The 19,356-nt window shown below is 36.6% G+C and overlaps 1 protein-coding gene across 2 annotated transcripts in view; it reads left to right on the top strand.

The window, feature by feature from the left end:
• The window catches only part of LOC124308358 (polycomb protein suz12-B), a 60,195-nt gene extending 41,971 nt beyond the window's left edge, over positions 1 to 18,224 (top strand). For both annotated transcript variants that reach the window (XM_046770997.1, XM_046770996.1), the window contains one exon: positions 12,420 to 18,224. In XM_046770997.1, the coding sequence (XP_046626953.1) occupies positions 12,420 to 13,068 (649 nt within the window). In that variant the 3' untranslated portion in view covers positions 13,069 to 18,224. The remainder of the gene's footprint in view (positions 1 to 12,419) is intronic.
• Positions 18,225 to 19,356: the final 1,132 nt, after the last annotated feature.

Raw genomic sequence — 19,356 nt, 5'->3', positions numbered from 1 at the left:
CGTATACGAACAAGTGGGGTTTGATGTTTTCATCTGCTTTCACTGTCTCTCGCTTCTGGCGCATGTCATCGTATTTGTACCATTACAAGCCAATCTTTGCATACGCTACGTAATGTCTAGACGCGTAATTCACCAATCCGGCAATAATATACGTATTGCCACCCAATCGTACTGTCGATGAAACTGCATCGAGTGTGTGCGACTTCGTCTTTTTTGTAACGGTATAGCTCTCATCCGTAATTACAGACAAATCCAGTAACAAATGAGTACCGTATTCTATTACATCTTCCCTCACAGTTTTGCATGACCTGCAGGTTCGTTACGTGGCCAAAGCATGCTTTGCATGCATGATCTATCGCTTCCTGTATCAAGTGAAATCCTTCACCCAGTAAAATTTCGACGTTTACGGAAAGTGTAACACAAAGGTGACTTGTTTGATATCCACAAGTGCACGCAACGTGTTCCGTGCAACTTGGTTGCTTCGCAAACAAATAATCTGCTAAATGGCTTACATTGCACATAGCATCAAGACGCCGTATTGTCCGGGTGTAATACACTATGGCGTCTTTATATAAGTTCTCCCCGCATAATATCCTAGCCCTCTCTGTGTAATGTTTGGCCGTTATCTTTTTGTCATTCAATATTGCACGAGCCAGTTGGATCAAAGGAGATTGATCTGTAATGAGCATTAAATCGCGGTACGTTTTATTACATGCCATGCCGTTGAGAATGACCTGTAATGTCGAATCAAAAGCACAGGTATTGATTATATTGAAACTTTTCGTCATTACAGACACTGTACCTGTAAAGAGTGTTTTTTACACCTTTAATGTAATCTCAGTCGGGGCATTTATCAAGGCATGTAGGTCCACGTCTTTTTTTTTTTTATTTCGTATTTCATTGTCAGGTACTGTAGCAGTCTCGATTTTTTCCGCTAATCCACCCCAGTCCTCGCATGTATTCCATTGCATAAAATCTACGGGCGTACTTGAATGCACTCGACTATTTTTGAGATCCTCAATTATGCCGATAGAATCGGGCATAACTGAGTCATTGGTCGAATCTAGTTCTGAATAAACGCGGCTTTCAAGCTTTTTTGTCGAATGACTCGAGGTACATTCTTCATTCTGCTGATTTAGCGGCGATACGGTCAAATTTCGGGAAGATGCAGTGCCATCAAAATTATCAAACTCCATTTTTGGGGTCTTAATTAACTGCTCTTGTTTATCATCACTAAATGTCTTCTTGTCGCCTTTGTGTGATACAAGTTTAACCTTACCGTCAAGATGGTTATCGATGTGCTGACGCACGAATTTGTCAGGGCGCGTCGGTATGATACATCTTAGAGTCCTCTTAAGGTTGGCAAACTCTGCTTCTACCGAAGAAGATGTGGCTATACTCGGACTGCGTTTGAAATGCGGTCTCATTACGCCGGTCCAAAGTGGGACATACGGTATGAGCTGTTTCTTAAACTGTTGGGCAAATTCCGGATTATAGCAACCGTTGATAACGCTTCCCTGATTTGAATTTTTAATGCAAATCTGTGCTGTAGAATAAATACTATCTGCCCACATTTTCCAGTCGGTATCAGATGCGATTTGGTCCTGTAAAGGATCATTCTCGTGCTGATATTTAGTTTCTCTTTGACGATTTTCATCCTCTTCGCTAACAGTAACACCTTGTATAACCTCATTTACTGATTGCATCCGCAATTCAGCGGGCACTGCCATATTATCTTTTGTATAGCCGATAAATTCACTCAAAGACACGAGTAGAATTAATTCCAAAAATTCGATCAGGATTGGCAAATCCGAAATTTGATAAGCTTGACCTACGCATCGTCTATAAAAATTACGGACAGCTGGGCCTTTTCCGTTTAAACATTTCCACCGAACAACCAACTGGACCAAGTAACTTACATCGAGTCTGATATAAGTTTTTGGGAGTGTGCCGTTTGCTCGTACTGCCACGTGGTAGCATTTCTGCAGGTAATCGCGCAGATCATTGCACATACCGAAGATCTTGGTAACAGCAATTAGTAAAGCCCTACCGAAGTCTGATACGACTATCGCTGGAATAGGAACGCCTTTGGTCAGAATATACCACAAAAAAAATCCTATCGCCAATGCAGTCTGGTCTGCAGATATCATCTGGAAGACAGGAACACTACCTTCATCTGTTATACTCATACAATGGTACAGAAAAGATTGCGGAGTCATGCTTATGTTCCCGCTTGACAATCCCACCAGTGGCATCTATGGTGAAAATTGCATTGGGATTTTTTTTGCAGCGCTCTTCGTATAACTGTTGTTGCTCCGGTGTCCAATAAATACAATAGAACTTTTCGAGACCGATTTTGCGTATTGTACAAGCATGCTTGCCATTTTTACAATGATGGTATAAGTTGAGTGCCGGATTACCAAAAGATAGACCGTGTGTCTGTAGCAGCTGTTGCTCTTTGGCCTTACGTAAAACTTCACTGCTCGGAAGTATTGGTGGACCATTTTCGCCGAATTTCTTCAACCGTTTAGCTTCTTCATACCGATATGTTACCGCTGCTTTTTTTTGTTCGATAAAACGACTAGCAACTTGTTGACGCCTTTCGCCTCTCAACTGTCGCTGCTTTCGAGCCGTGTGATACTTTTCTATAATGTTCTCCGTGCAAATTTCGAAGGTCACGTCAATGTCTTTGGCTGGTTCTCTTAACAAAGTACCACGAAAGGTGGCTTTACATTCCAAACACACAACATGAAACTTTGCATAAAGTTCAGCAGTTGCCCTAGGATGAACTGTGTTATTTTTAAACGAAATGACACAATTCAGCCGATGCTGCTTCCATATGCGCTCAGCGATAGCGTCAGTCCATCCTTCGCGGAACTTCCAATATGCGCGACCATTATAAACTTTTTGCATCGGTTTCATCAATTGATATTTATCAGCCCCTACGACGATGTTGAGTTTCTTCGAAAACGCAAAGTTGGAAAAGTTTGCGAAATTCTCGACAGTTGTTTCGTTGAATAACGAGTTTTCGTTCGTATTAGACGCGGTTCGAGACTTGTTAGATAGATTATATCTGAACTAGATTACGGAATCCGTTACGGTTTTCGTTCAATATGGAATAAACATGTTTCGCCGTTATGACAGAACCACGGTCTTTCATACGCTGAGAAATGATGCTATAAACAGCGTGCGCAGGTTTGTACGGAAGTCCATTGTTATTGAGAGTTCGGCAATCCGATTCTAATAAAATTTTTTGGAGAATATTCTTGTCATCCATTGTCTGAAATTACTGTAATAATACTTTATAAGTATAGTGCCTTTTCCCGATTCCCCGAGTGCAGCGGGCCGTGCAGTCTCGTGTCTATACCCCATCGGCGGCGCCGGTCTAACGAGAGACGCGGCCACCTAGCGGCCCCGCCGACAAGCCTCCTGCTGGCAATTGTCCTTAAACGCTCAGACCCTATACTCTGTCGTATTCGTTAAGCATACCCGACAGCCATCAATAAATAGATTTGCTGTCTATATTATAAGATTATTTGAAAATTAAAATATATGCGAAATCAATATTAAAAATCTTTTATAAACTATAAATAGTAGAGTGAAAATTTAAATTTATTTATAAATATGTCCACACATGAGCCGTCATTAGGTTTAAAATTCATTCATTCATCCACTCTACAATTCATTCATTCCAGGTGTATATATTGTTTAAAACAGTGTATATATTTAAAACTGGTGGATATATTGAGATTATAAATAATTGTCAATAACCGTCTATCGTCAAGGCACTATATTTTTTTATTGCACTTTTATTATTTCTTCGTTCTATATCGTCTCTTTTTAAATTTGGGCTTGGCTTTTGGAGTGTTTAATTTTTAATTTGAAAGGTATGTCCTCGTAGTTTAGATTTACTTTATTATTATTAATTGGTCGATTTTGGATCGATTACGATGTCTTTTCAGAGAGCAAAACCTCCGCACCTCCTTCCTCCTGGAGAGACGTAGACCAAGCCACCTAATTTTCTCCTTAAATTTGCGACCAGGTGCCCCACTCCCTGGGTCTAACCTAATCCGATCGTGCCGTGTACAATGAGCGGTTATATTTGAATCATTACAATATTGTTCAAAACGGGTGCTCAGGGCACCCTACTGTTGACTACTACCTACTCTACTAATCTACTACCTCGAATTATTTACTCGCATCATAAATTAACATCAACTTTTTTCTGACGTACCAATGATGATGAAAATTTTCTGACGAAAAAGGGAAACAATAAAATTTAATGTAAACCTAACGAGAGCTCGTGACTTAAGTGAATGGATCAGAAGAGAGAAAATACGAAAACATCTTAGGAAAATAGGGGTAAAAAAAAAATACAAAAAAAAAAAAAAAAAAATGGATCCATCTCTCACTACGTCCTCGTCGTGGGTTCTGGTGATACTAAAAGTGAGAACACACCCGCGCAACCAATTTACTAACTGGCCAACAAATTACTCTGGATACCAATTTCCACGTGAAACAAAAGAAAACATGAATACAAAAAATAAACGAAATTTGATTTTATCAATTACAAACAACTCGTCGGGACAATTTTCAAGGGCGGAATTCTTTGCCACCCATCTGGAAAACTCGAGAACTGTCGGAATACTACTCGTACTTTTATTTTTCGTGGTTTTGGAGGCCAGTATCCCACATCGGCAGGCTGTTTTGTTATAAATAATCAGTCGGAATAGTTTTGAATCGCAGAACTCTTCGTCACTCACCTGGAGAACTCGAGAACTGTCGGAATACTACTCGTACTTTTATTTTTCGTGGTTTTGGAGGAGATAGCCGATTATTCTACGCAACCGTCGAAGTGGTCTGTACATTTGAACAGATCCACCTACCTTTATGTATTTTGACGCGCTGAATCTGAATCTGAGGTCCGTTTGGTCCGTACACCCTCAAAATTTTGAGAAAAGTGCAAAAAACCGTAAAAAATGGAAAAAACTGCAGTTTTGGTGATAAAAAAAATGTCTAAATATAAATCATATAAGTTTTACATTTGATTTGATCCGCTGAGTATAAATCTAAAGTTTAGGTTAGGTTAGTTACTATAAATTGTATTTACAATAATAAAAAAATTGATTAAACATGATTAAATTTATTTCTCACATATTGTGATGCACTAAATCCAAATAAAAAATCTGTCAATGTGAATCAGTCAGAAATTTACCAAAAATCGTTCAAAAAAGCATAGAAAGATAAGGTAAGGAACGAGCTTTATTGATTTCAAGCTGTTCTTCGTTTGTGTCGAACTCTTCAAATGACCTACGAAACGGGTTTCTCTTTCGTTTTGTATCGTCCTTCGTCACTTCTCTCGTCAGCATCCAGCAAAATTCTGCCATCATGTTGACATTCCACTTCCCTTGATATCGATAAAGCTCGCTCCTTACCTTATCTTTCTCTGCTTATTTGATCGATTTTTGGTGAATTTCTAACTGATTCACATTAACAGATTTTTTATTTGAATTTAGTGCATCAAAATATGTGAAAAATAAATTTAATCATGTTTAATCAATTTTTTCATTACTGTAAATACAATTTATAGCAATTTTTAGAGATTTTTTGCAATTTATTTATATTTTTAAGGGCTTGCAGATAAAATAAACTTCAGATTTATACTCAGCAGATCGAATCACATGTAAAACTTATATGATTTAAATTGAGAAATTTTTTTTATCACCAAAACTGCAGTTTTTCCCATTTTTTACGGTTTTTTGCACTTTTCTCAAAATTTTAAGGGTGTACGGACCAAACGGACCTCAGATTTAGATTCAGCGCATCAAAATACATAAAGGTAGGTGTACAGACCACTTTTTTGTTTTTGTGGGCCGGTGAAATTAACCACCCAATTTAGGAAACACTTTTTCCTTGGTTTTTTCTATGGTCAACTTGAAAAGGATATCAAAACCTACATTTTCAATTTTTAGCAAATATTTTACGATTTTGTTTCGCCCCAGTATTAAATTTTTAGCTAAAAAAGACATGTTTTAGAAAAAAAGGCGTAATACAATAACTATGGGGTTTCGAACGAAATGTCAAGAGGGTAAAACGTTGCATAAGTTCACATGGGAGTAACTAGAGTTTTTTCAGAATTGTTTTTGAAATTTTTTTTTACAATTTTTGGTTAGGACTCTGGCAAGTGCACGAGGGGCTTCATTTGAAAATTATTGGGTCTAGGGCAATATATCAAGAAAGAATATTAGTCTGCTTTTTCATTTTTAATTAACAACAATTTTTCAGATTTTTTTGAAAATTATTGAATAAATAGATGAATGGTCTGATCGGCACAAAGGCAATTTTTTTTCAACAAAACACTCGTGTAAATGAAATAAGAGACGTGATTGATTATTTTTATTGTGTTAAAAAACAAAATCACCAGTTAAAAATTTTTTCTTTTTATTATCTTTTTTCAAGTCTGTAGTTCTCGATAACTCAACTGACAATGATTGTCCAAGTTTCAGTCAAGAACATTTTTTAATTTTTCAAATTGTAAATTAAAAATTTCTGGAAAATTTGTTCAAATAAGCTTAGGAATAATTAGTGGAAGATAATCCCACTCGTTTTGTTAGCCCCTCCACGCGTCGCCTACAAATCCATTTCGACAGCTCTCAGTAGGGCCGCTGTCATTTACATTTTCTGAGTGGTTTATACTTTATATGTAATTTACTTGTCGAACCTGTCCCCGAAAGATACGTATTTTCCAACTAAAATACTTATAAAAAGCAGTTATTAATTCCAATTGCTCTGCGGTTCTACTGAATCGGGCGCGTTTGAGTGGCTTTGGCAAAAATTTTTCATTCTCACCCTGAAAATATTATCAAGGTGTGTTAAAAAAATGTATGTCAAGTTTAAAGGTGCTTTGATAATTTTAAGGTACCACCGAGCAATTGATATTTTAAATGGGAAACCCGTCTATTTTCCGGTGCCAGTACTCAAATATTTCTTATACACATAATATCGATGAACAAAAGTTGTAAATTGGTACACATTTTGGGTCTATTATGAGGTATGAAATACTAATTTTGCAGATTTTTCGAACTTGTGATTTTTATACTTACAAACATTACAAATATAATGAAGTTAAAGGTTTTCAGTACTTCAAGTTTTTTGATCACAGCTAAAAAAATCTGAAAATTGCATTTCATACCTCATAATCTGCTGAAAGAGTGTGCCAAGTTACAAATTTTTTTTTCATCGACATAATATGGTATTTTTGGATAGGTTACAAATAATCAATCATTGATACATTTAAATTAGTGCTCCCTCTTAATACGAATTTTTTATCTATCCGTTCATTCCCTGCATAGGGAGTATCTTGTGACGTGTAATCACGCGTAAACGAGGAGTCCGAACTAAAAGAGACCGAATCAACATCCTAGGTAGGCGTAGGTCTAGTTTGACCCTTGAGTTCTACAACCGCTCGTTGGATAAAATTAATTAAAAATTATTCTTCATTTTTGAGTTCGAAAAATTCAATTACAGATTATTTTTCATTCGCTTAATGCGAGACGTTGATTAAAGTTCTTTCTTTCCTTAATTCATATATTGAAGTATGGAATGATATTTCTATAACGAGAGCATGTTTGATGCGTCTTTCCATGTATGTTTTACGTACTGAACTATAGTACAACTGGAACGTTCACTGCATGGCTTGGTACATTACTTGGTATACGACTGGCTTTTAGCTGAGAGAGATAGCTTGGAGGTCATGATGTAAGGGAATAAGGTGAAACAATGCGCATACACTTTAGTTGAACCAATCAGAAAACATATCCAAGGTGACGTCATGTAGGCTCGATATTTTGTCCTTTAGTGTTTACATTATCATTTTTACAACTTTTGACTGCACAAACTGGCAATTTTCAGCAAACAGAATATATGGAAATAAATAAGTAACCTCAAGTAACCTGTTTACGTGATTTCTGTGACGTCATCTTGGACATGTGCAGACTGAGCGTAAGTCGGTCTTCAGTTATGACACACTTTATCTCCTTACGTCATGGATACATACATCGGCGCCATGTTACATTTCTGTGACGTCACCTTGGATATGCGCAGACTGAGCGAAAATCAGTCTTCAGTTCTGACACACCTTATTTCCTTACATCATGTTGGAGATAAAGTGCTGTCTCTCTCGCACCGGTACAGTCTTTGAAAAAGCTTACACACATCTACCACACGCGTTTTTTTCTTATTTTTTTTTTTATTTATTTTTTTTTTTTATCAGTAACATTATATTCTTGCTTAGACTGTCCTACGCATGCGCAGTAGCTAGTAGAAAGAGACAGCACTTCACCTCCTAGCTATCTCTTATCTGAACCCCCACCATCGTAGTAAGCGTTCCAGTTGCATTATAGTTCAATGGTCTTTCATACACAAGCGCCTGTCTATGACGGTCGAGTTAATCTGCGCATACGCGGAGTACTGGAAAGTAGGGGTGCGCGGTATTTTGATATACCGAATTTTTATCGGTATCTTCTTCCTCGAAATGTATAGGTATGGGAACCTTCTGTCAATACCGATACTCAAACGTCGAAATTTCAGTGAATACCGAAGTACCGAAATTTCTGATAGTCTAAATACTATTTAGATTATCGATAAACCTGTACCGAAAATCCTAACCTAATTTCCAATACCGCGCACTCCTACTGAAAAGACCACTTTTAAGTCCTAGAAGTCTCATTCGTCTGCGACTCGCGCAAGCATTAGGTACTCGCCTTCGGCTCGTATGCGTGCTTACCCGCGACTCAGATTGCAAACTTACGCTCGGCCCGAAAAGACCGAGTTTGCTTCCTCTTTGCACAATATACTATTTATTTGAGAGAAAGAAACACACGCGGCCAATGTCCATCTCTTTCTAAGCATTTGATATTGATTATTGATCGATGGTTCAGTCATGTATCACCGTCAAGTGAACCCACGGCTGCCCGTATTAATGTAAATTGTAGTTCGATATGACCACTCATTTCAGTATGTACGACCGTATACGACGATGATTATTTAAGAATCAATACAACATATTTCGCCAAAATTCATAAATTTTACACAAGAATTTATAACTGCGAGGAGATGAAAAACCTTGAAGAACGTATCATAAGTAGATAACATGTCACAATTTGAGGTCATGTTCTTGTATTTAAGCACGTCAACATTAATAATTAACTGATATTATGAACAAAGGAATGAAACTGCTCTTTAATAAGGTACACATAATAAGAAAAATATATTTTCAGTATTGAAAACTCAATGTCTTTTTTTTAAATCAGCTTTCGATAGAGAATTTCACACCAGAGGCACTCAATATGACAGTTGCGTTTCTGATTAGAAATAAACAAATATGGACTGCATACGTTTCTCTGTCTTGTTATGAATCGAGTGACTTTCAGTCCGAATGCACAGTTCGTGCTCTATATTTATGGTCGAGATGCTGATTGAGAACGAACAAAAAAAATCGATCATCAATTTAAAGTCCGGCAATACACAGTATCACCGTGTTCGCAGCACTATTTGATGGTTGAAAAGTTTACTAACTTTTCTATCAGTTTTTATCTTCACGGAACAGCTGCCTGATCGCCCCCCTGTGCTCTAGTCTCCACTTCGAGTGATCGTAAAATCCATCGACAATGAGCACATAGTGAGTATAGACAGCCCACTAGGCAGAAAATGTGTCCCAATGCAAAAAGAGGTAAAACGCAATCTTTCGTTTACCTACGTGAGTAACTGGCGGTTGAATGGTCTAACGCGCATGCGCTAAAATTCTAGAGCACAAGCAGTTGTGTTGTTAAGGATGGGTTACATATATCTTGGCGCCTGTCATCTGAACTTATAACGTTGGTCAACCTGACAGAACAACTGCTTTTGCTCTTGAATTTTAGCGCATGCGCGTTAGATCATTCTGTGTGGAACATGAGCAGTCCATGCTTTATGTCTATGGTAACATCGGTTTTTGTCCCCTCTACACATCGACTTCTTGTCGACTAGCGTTGCGCGTGTCAGTAGAACATAAACGGCACAGCTAAACAATGACTTTGTTTCACCCATTTTTTCTTACGAAAAGCCCTATATGGTTAGCAGTCTATACAGTGGACGCTAGATATATGGCCCTGCCGCGGGGTCCAAGGAGAGAAAAATTCTCCGCAATGGCTAGTTTCGAATCGCTCCCACTGATGGCGTCGCAAACGAGAGCCGAGCGCGGTGGGGGGTGAAAATGTAGCGCAGTGGAAGAAGGGCGCGCTAAGGTAGGGGATGTGCGTGTGTGACCGTGCGTGTGGAGGGGTACTCGTTCGCATGGCTATTTACTGAATGACCATTTATCTAGCGCCTACAATACATCTTTAGTTGATGATTTCTATTGCCTGGTCGACACCACTGAACTCTGTATAGACTGGAACGCGCGAGGGCCTATGTTCAGTGCAGCGTCAGCGGTGAGAGAGAGATAGTTGTGTTTCATACTGTCTGCACTTGCTTAATACATGGTGATCATGTCGCATAAAAACATTAACCATCAGAGCAAAAAACTGGTGTCTGGCGGTTGGGGTGTTTGAGTGTTTCAAGCGCAGCGTAAACTGACGCTGACAGTTGAACCTGGTTTTATTTTTAATAATTTTGTTTGGATGAAATAGTGATATCACTTAAACGTGAATTAATTACTGAGCCGTCCATTTACATTTGAATAAAGATAATTTGACAGCAACATATCTGAAAACTGAATAAAACAATTTCAAATTATATTGTCTTATGTCTATTATACACTTTTCTTTCCTTTTATTAGTATTATAAGGACTTATACATAGATATAACGCACTGATAATCCCTACATTTGTTTCGCTCTCGAGACTTGTCAAAGCACCGGACTGATGTTTACAGCTCGGAATGTAATTATGCGTGCAACAAGTGTGGACGGTACGAAACACTACCATCTCTCTCGCCTGCCCCCACTCCCATCGCGCGCGTCCAGTCTATATGGAGTTCAGTGGTTTACACTCTATGATCATGTCGCTATAATTATGTCAATCAATGATAATAAGCGTGTGTAGCTGACTTCATCCTGTCATAATATGGAAGTGTACTTTTACATTATGGTATTATCACTGGTCGACATAATCATGCCATAATCATACCAACATAATCAAACATGTACGCCAAGTATATTTAAATATAATTGACTTTAATTAACTTCTGCACCTACCAGGACTGTGCGATTACTCGATTAATCGTAGACACTGGCCAATTGTTATTTTAATCAAGCGACAAATTAATAAATCGAAAAGATAATTATTTGAAAAGGATGATTAATCGATTAGTCGCACAGCCCTAGTATCCACCGCCATTGTGTTCAATGAAAGTAACAAGAACCGCAGGCGAGAGTCAAAAACGCTAGAAAAAACATTAAGCCACGCTGCAAAACAACAGTATTTATGCTTAATGCTTAAGTAATCCAAAATATACTCCTAATGTGTTCAAGATTCTTACGTAATTCTTTACAGTGACAATTTGTTACTAACTTGCTCACATACATATGAGTGTCGGCATTGACAGAAAATTATTAAAGATAGCTAGCTACGCACCGTCTTTTGTACGAACGTACAAGCGTGGAGGTAATGACAGTGCCCGGTATTTACCGACTCTTTTGTGGAACTACAACGTTACATGAGTCAGTAACGGTATGAAATTTCTGAACTGAACCTCTAGGCCTCGTCCTTTGCCCACTTCCAAAAAACCCAATTTAACTGGCTGTCTTTAACAATATTTACTCTATAGTGCAGGCCAAAATGTAAAATGAGAAAACATAGAATTTTGAAATGTAAATAATTAAATACAGATACATATGATTGCATGTGAACATATGCAACGTACTGATGTAGACATAAATCTTACGTGAGATCACAATCAATACGTGTATGTAATATACATACCGTGACAGACTCAGGGAACTAATGATCTGTAAGTCCATGCGTCAAATCATGTGTTTTCATTGGTAGATTAAAGTACTTATTCGCGCAGAATTTTTCGTTGCTTGTCAGATTGACGAACTAAGTTGCGGCCAGACGCTAGCTGTTGAAATTCGCATGGGTCTCGAAGTTATGTTGCGCTGGGAATTTCAGATAGCCAAAAATGTAACGGGTCCATATACAAGTCAACATAACCTCGAAACCCTTTTGTGTATTGACATTTTCGCGCTGGGGCCCAACTAGGCAGAGTTGACCAGTCTGTCTAAACAGACAAAAAACTTGACACATGCACACTTGAGTGTACAGTTTCCTGAGATTATGACAGTATAGCAGGTTTGTCCTGAGTATTTCAACATCTACCAGCTCTATTTGTTGCATTGAATTATAAATGATGTAAACTTGATCAATTTTGTTTGTTCCTAGGCTATATCATCATACAGTGACATGTCTTCCCATTTATCCCAAAGAAATGGATGTAGATTCGGAAGGTGAAAATGATCCAAAATGGTTGCAGACAAAGACAATGATGATGATAGACGACTTCACAGACGTTAATGAAGGAGAAAAGGAGTTAATGAAGATGTGGAATTTGCATGTAATGAAATATGGCTATGTCGGAGACTGCCAAATACCTTTAGCATGCCAAATGTTTCTAGAGACCAAGGGTAAAGAGCTGTTAATGAAGAATTTATATCGGAATTTCGTGCTGCACATGTGTAGTTTGTTTGATTTTGGTCTAGTCAGTCCAGTGATTTTGTACCAAACTATTCAAAAGTTGCAAGAAATAATGAAAGAAGGTGGTGAAAACAGTGACGTGAAGAAGATTTTACAAAAATCTCACGAAGCTCAAGTTGAACGTTGGGTAACCACTGGTGTATATGTGTCAAGCTTAGAAGCCACCAAACCAAGCGGATCAAGTGCAAAGACTAACTTCAACAACGAAGTTTCCAATTTAAATGCCCGAAGAAAGACAACACTGCCTCTTGGGTCACCCCCAAACCCACAAACTAGCAAAATAACTGTTACCGTACATAATAATGCCAGTAAGCACGCTAGTACAGATATATATTAATTATGTATATATATTATATATATACACACAGTACTGTTTGAAGCAAATACACTGTTCATCGTCACTCGCCAAAAAATCCAGCAAACTATTACGTACAATATCAGCGCGAACTTATTCCAGAATAATGTGTTAAAATCCAATGCTCAACTTTTTCAACTGGTAGGGTCAAATCAAAAGATATACATTTTCCTTAAAGATTTTATGGTTAACATGCTTTATTTTCCGCCCTTACGTCACATACCTCAGATGATGGTGTGATAACAAAATTACGGCTGCCGTATTATAATTTGTTGTTTAGTTCTTCGAAATTCAAAATATTTCTAATCAAAATTGAACCCAAAAGCTGCCAAATATCATTCTTTCGTAAATGAAGGCACTTTCACAGTCAAAACCGAATATCTGTCACGGGTAGACCTCCCGTGGTAGATTGTGACCAATTCAAGGCTGCTGGTGTTGCCTGCTGCCACCTATTTAACCTACGGAACAGACGATACAGGTGGTCTTGGATCATTCAGAATCCTCCTCAGGAGGTGTATCTAGGAATTGGAACAGTACGATTCTTATATTAAACACTATGTCACGAAAGCGTATTTCCCAAGAATACTCTCCCAGCAGAAATTAGCATGTGGAAATATTGTGAACTTATCTAAATAATTGAACTCTATTCTGCATTCACACAAAAAACCCAATATTGTTTGTTAGGGTACATAACTTTATATTTCTGTGAGGTCTGAGCATTTACGATCGATGTCGATCTCTCAAAAACCGAAAAAGCGAGAAATATTAGAAAATTGAGGGTAATTTTCTGTTACTCGTTTCTTTAACTACGCATTGTACTTGTTAATGGTAAAATATTTTTTTAATGTCTAATTTATACTGGTACCGTGAGTGGCTCATATCATGGCCTATGAATCACGATTCTTTATTTATAAAAGTATAATTGAATTACGATCTCATGTTTACGCCTTTGTTTGACCTACTGTTTGTGTGATCGATTTAAGACAGAATTAATAAAAAGAGATATCTAGTACACATTTTAAACATGCTCATAAGAAATGATATATGGAAGTTTAGCCCATATTTCGCAGGTACACAGCCTAATGGTACAACTTAACAATGTACAGTCGCCATTTCAGAATATTATGGTTCATATGGTATACCAAAATCAATTTGGGTAATCGACGTTTTGCATAATATATCTGAAAAGTAAATCATTTGATTTGAAACTTCAATTTGAAATTGTAATAATTTTACTTCTAACATTTAATTTTTTTTTATAAACTATCCAAGAAGTACAATGTGTATCTAAAAGCTTGAAATTTTTGTACTAAAACACAAAGAAGTCAATTCATTTTATAATATAAAAATTGTGACCACCCACGGGACAGAGGAAGGTTGCCGAAACCGGATCTTCGCTATGTAAAAAATATAATTGAGTATCTATTTCTTTCTTACGAAAATATATAATGTACTTCTTCACTTATGCTCTTTTAATCAGTTTTTTTATCCCTGAAAATATAATATAATTAATTTCTTACTTATGTCTAGCTTCTTGAATCATAATCATAGTGTAAAGGATAAAATTTTTTGTCCAATGTGTTCCAAACGGTCTCATAAGTCAGGTACAGAATTCAGCGAAAAGTGTTCAGTTATCTTTATAATGTACTTCGTACTTATATATTTTGATTACGTGCAGCTTATTCTAGTTTTGTCATCCTATATCCGATCAATATAAAAACTTCAAACACAGCAGACTTAAAATTAAATTTCAAGTGTGATTTAGAAACTTGTAAGAAACGTCACTTGCAAAATCTACAATAATTGTTAAAGAATTGTGTTTACAGTTATTCAACGAATTCGAACAATTAATTGTATTGTCACAAGGTATCAAATAATATCTAGAGAACCTTTACTTGATGAAGATAAACAAAATGAAATCAATTTATTACAAAAAATTGTTATAGGCAACCTTCCCTTATGTTGACCCATAGATCACTTTCCTTGTCTATAAGCCCTCTATCAGTCTATTACTGATTCTTTTATTCTGAAAATCATGGCTGAATAATTTCGGTGATATTTACTGGTGATATCAGTCTGTTTATATAGAATGGTATTCGTGTCATCAAATAATTTACACTTTCTGATATGTTGATTACCATAAGTAAGTACCAAGTATAACGTTATAACTCAGAATAGATTATGCCTTGCACATGGAGGAAGATATAGTTTGGCAATATCCTTTAGTGCATTGCCATAGGATCTTGTTAGTTGAAAGTTGAACTAATATTAGAAATAAATAATGAATGTCCTACAGATGTTTAGCAAGAATTCATTTTTTATACAGATTATGATGAAGTAACAAATCGTTGGATTTATCTAGCCCCGACAACGCGTAGTCTTAGATATTTCAAAATTAGGCATGTAACAAGAATCAGTGATAAATATAACTTTAATTTCTTAAACCAAATTACAAGAATTACTAATATTTTGCCAAAAAGTAGTAATATACAAGGTTGCGCTAAAAGTGATGGGACCCTTGAATAACTTTTGAAAATGTGTAAATATCTAAATAAAATTTTATGGAAGAAAAAAATCTCACCAATCCAAAATTGCAGCCGAACCAATTTCTGCTGCCGCAATTTCAGCTGGATGAATTAAGCATATTCAAAATGGTGGCCAAATAACAAACTTAAGTTCTGCCGACGTTCTTACATACAGGTCTTACAATACCGGTGGTGAGGGGGTGTTCGCTTAACGATTAAGGTTTTGAAATCCATCTACGACCGCAAGGGGCGCCACAAGTACCATGTGCAACAGGGATAGAAGCAGCATTCTGTCTCTTTTTCTATCGTACCCAGCGTATGCGTTATACGCTCTAACCTCATTACGCATATCTATTTCGTCTTTTGCAAGCTATATTTAATTTATGGATACAGTAAATACAACTATATGTTTTTCATGACCGAATATAATTAATTAAGGCAAATGTGTTAAAATGAAAACGCACCACCTCACTGTCCACTGTACTCCATCCTTTCCATCTACCAACAGTGACGCACAGTAGCGTTAGCGTTAATGAAAACCTCGGACACTAAGGGTATCACTCCTCAGCACTGGAATTAGACGACGTTGCAAGACTTGTATGAAAGACCGTGGTTCTACCTCCTCTCCCGGTCCACAGTGAGCCACTGCATTTTGAATGAGTTGGTCCGATGAAATATTGTTTGTCAATAATTTGAACAACAGCAAACCTGTTGCTTTACCTGAGCAGGCTTGAAGTAGCAAGGTGCAGAAAACTCAGAATTCTATATATTTCCGTGAAACTATCACTATTTCGGCTAATCTTCAAGAAGGCTTTAAAAACTGAGATGGCATTTGATAGTACCAATTCATCCAAAATTTAATGACTCACTAGCGAGGACAGGAGGGGAGGGGGGCTCAATAACTTTATTACGTAGCCACTATTTCGAATACGCACAATACATTGAGCACGAATGGCGACAGCGGGAGAGGGTAATTCTGCATATTTCCAGAATTTTAGTTTTGTTCGAGCATCATTTTCGATTGACTCATGGCCTTATGAATAGGCCGACGGATCACGAGCTGCTAAGATAAGCACTCAAAGTGAAACGGAAGACGAAAGGGGATAAACTCACACGTACAGTACACTGCGACACCGAGCAGCCATCATTGATGATTTCTTTATGCACTGTATTCAAAGGACTTACAAATGCTTACGTTAGTGCAATTGTGCTTGCGACAATCTTTAAGCGTCTGGGTGAGGAAGTGTTTAGGATACGAATTGCTTATTGCTCATAAAATAAAATTGAAGCAATTTTCGATTATGCAGGTTAGTTTCGTATACAACTGTTACGTCGAAATTATGAGTTACATCTGTAGTTGCATCGACGAACGGCTTACCATGGTGCGAACTTCAATTGCCTAATTCCGTCTTTTGTTTTATCCTACAAGCCTTCAGCTTCGTCTCCCTATTTCTAGATTCGCGGATTGAGTGGATTAATCAAGCTGAAATTCGGTGAGCGCATACTGATAACAAAAAAAAAAATTTTCAAACGAACCGTAGTCCCCGTTGTCATTTAAGGTTTTAACTGTCCTGCACGTCGCTGCCCCCCCCCCCCCCCTCCCTCCCTCCAATTCATTGAACCATTGCATTTTGGATTGAGGTGGAACCCTTACAAAAGGTGTATTTTTTGGTCTCATACATTGCCTCCAAATTTCATTTTGATGTTTGCACACATTCAAAAGTTATCCGCGGGGCTCCCAATACTTTTAGTGCATTCTATATGTAATTTTTGTACAACTGCACCTATCCATAGACCTGACTAGTAGGTATACGAACACAAAACAAAATGTTTTACACCCACATAATATATAATAAAATCGTCACTGCCGAGTCCACGGATAGTTCTGTAGTTGATCTAAAATGCATCCACCGTAAATCCTTATACAAGTGTAGTTTAACTGACGATAACAGGTAAGTATGGAACCAAACTAGAATGCAGTGATTAGAAGTACCCTGATTAATGAAATGTAAAGACCAGACCCTTCGCCAAATTAAAGTATGCCCGTATGATAGCATCAGCAAAATTCACTCCGTATAACAAAGTTCTGAGAAATATCCATAATATAACGATTATCTGGAATCAGTAATAGATACATTAATATAGGTGTCTAGATATATTCTATTATTTATTACCAAAAGTTTGTTTATTACTGAACATGATAACATTGAATTGATGCTAATAATAAACTATAATATAGAAAGAAAATGTTCTTCAGGGCATATGAATGCGTAATTGTTTTTTTATTTCAATTTCTGCCATTACAATTGATATCCTTTGGTGTTGTAACTGCATTTAAAATATTCTTCTATAATAAGCGTGTTTTCCTGCAGTTGCAATTGTGAATTATGAAAACTTGGAATACAGATTAGTATGAGTACTATATCTAGGCAAACATAGACAACTAATCGTATTTGCATCTAGCTTGAGTTTTTTTCTGCTTATTCATTCGCAAATTAATAAATGAGAAATGTCCCATAGGTCATTGAGTTGGTGAACACTGTATGTCCAGCTGTAATTTAATCATGTCCGATGGTCGGCAACTACGTTTATAATAAAATTTATTAAAGTTCATATTGCGTGTCAGAAAAATCATCAATAATCCAATAAATTATAATTCAGATCTACTATATAAAGGTTGATATAGACAATTATGAAAAAGGAGTGATTTGAATGAAATGATTTATGTTGAACTATCTTGGTAGCTACTCCTCGCTACTCCAACAATACCCTTAGTTTTTGTGCTATAATGAAAATAATTGATAAAGTGAAAGTGCCTTTGCCAAAACTAAGAGTATTAGTATAATTAATAGAGCGTTGTTCGTCAATATAAATCATGGAATGGCATATTTATATAAAATACAATTAAGTACATTCTTTAGGCACTATAGGTTAAGCCACCGTTTGAAAGTGAGTTACCAAAATCAAATAAAATAAAAATGTACGTTAACAAGAAAACAAATCAAGACACATTACGCTGTAAGAGGCATACAATGCCCAATCCATTAGGTTTTGATTCTGAGCATGTTTTATTCCATCCACTTTTCTTCTCCACTGTTTCATTTGTTAGAATGTGTGATCCATCGATTTTCTCAAATCTTTATCTACACCCGTCTTAGACTCATGAATTTTGAAACATGTTGTGGCTGTTCAAATATTAAGTTATACTATTTTTGACTACCTTAAATCTCACTCTTCGCACGTAACTAGTTCCTTACTGTTTCAATTGGTTGATGACATTTTATCTCTTGTTTGGGCAACTTATGTTACGATGGATGTATCACTAATATTTTTTTTACCAAGTTAGGTTAAAAATATTTTTTTTTTCTTTATTTATCGTGATTTAAAAAAATTCACTTAATACAATTAGCAAGACGATAATATTATTTAATATATGGGAAAGTTAACACATTAAGTGTTCCTGTTATGCGACATATCTACTACAACGTCAGCGATAAACAAACGATTCATGAAATTGTAAGTAATCGTGAAATTTTCGTGAAAATCAATTAAACATTCAGACATTCATCATCATGACTTACCATTATCTGTTTTCAATTCAAAACTCGTAAAGTTTTTTTTTTTTTTAAGATACATTGAAAGAGGTATCGCTAAGGAAATGTCTATTCTGCTATTTTATTTTCAAAAATCATGTTCCAGGATAAATCTAAATCTTTTTGGTCCATGTGCATATATAAAAGTAAGA

The sequence above is a fragment of the Neodiprion virginianus genome, chromosome 7 (genome assembly GCF_021901495.1).
Source record: "Neodiprion virginianus isolate iyNeoVirg1 chromosome 7, iyNeoVirg1.1, whole genome shotgun sequence".
In the NCBI taxonomy this organism is placed as follows: Eukaryota; Metazoa; Arthropoda; class Insecta; order Hymenoptera; family Diprionidae; genus Neodiprion; species Neodiprion virginianus.
This window is presented reverse-complemented; position numbering and strand designations above follow the sequence as displayed.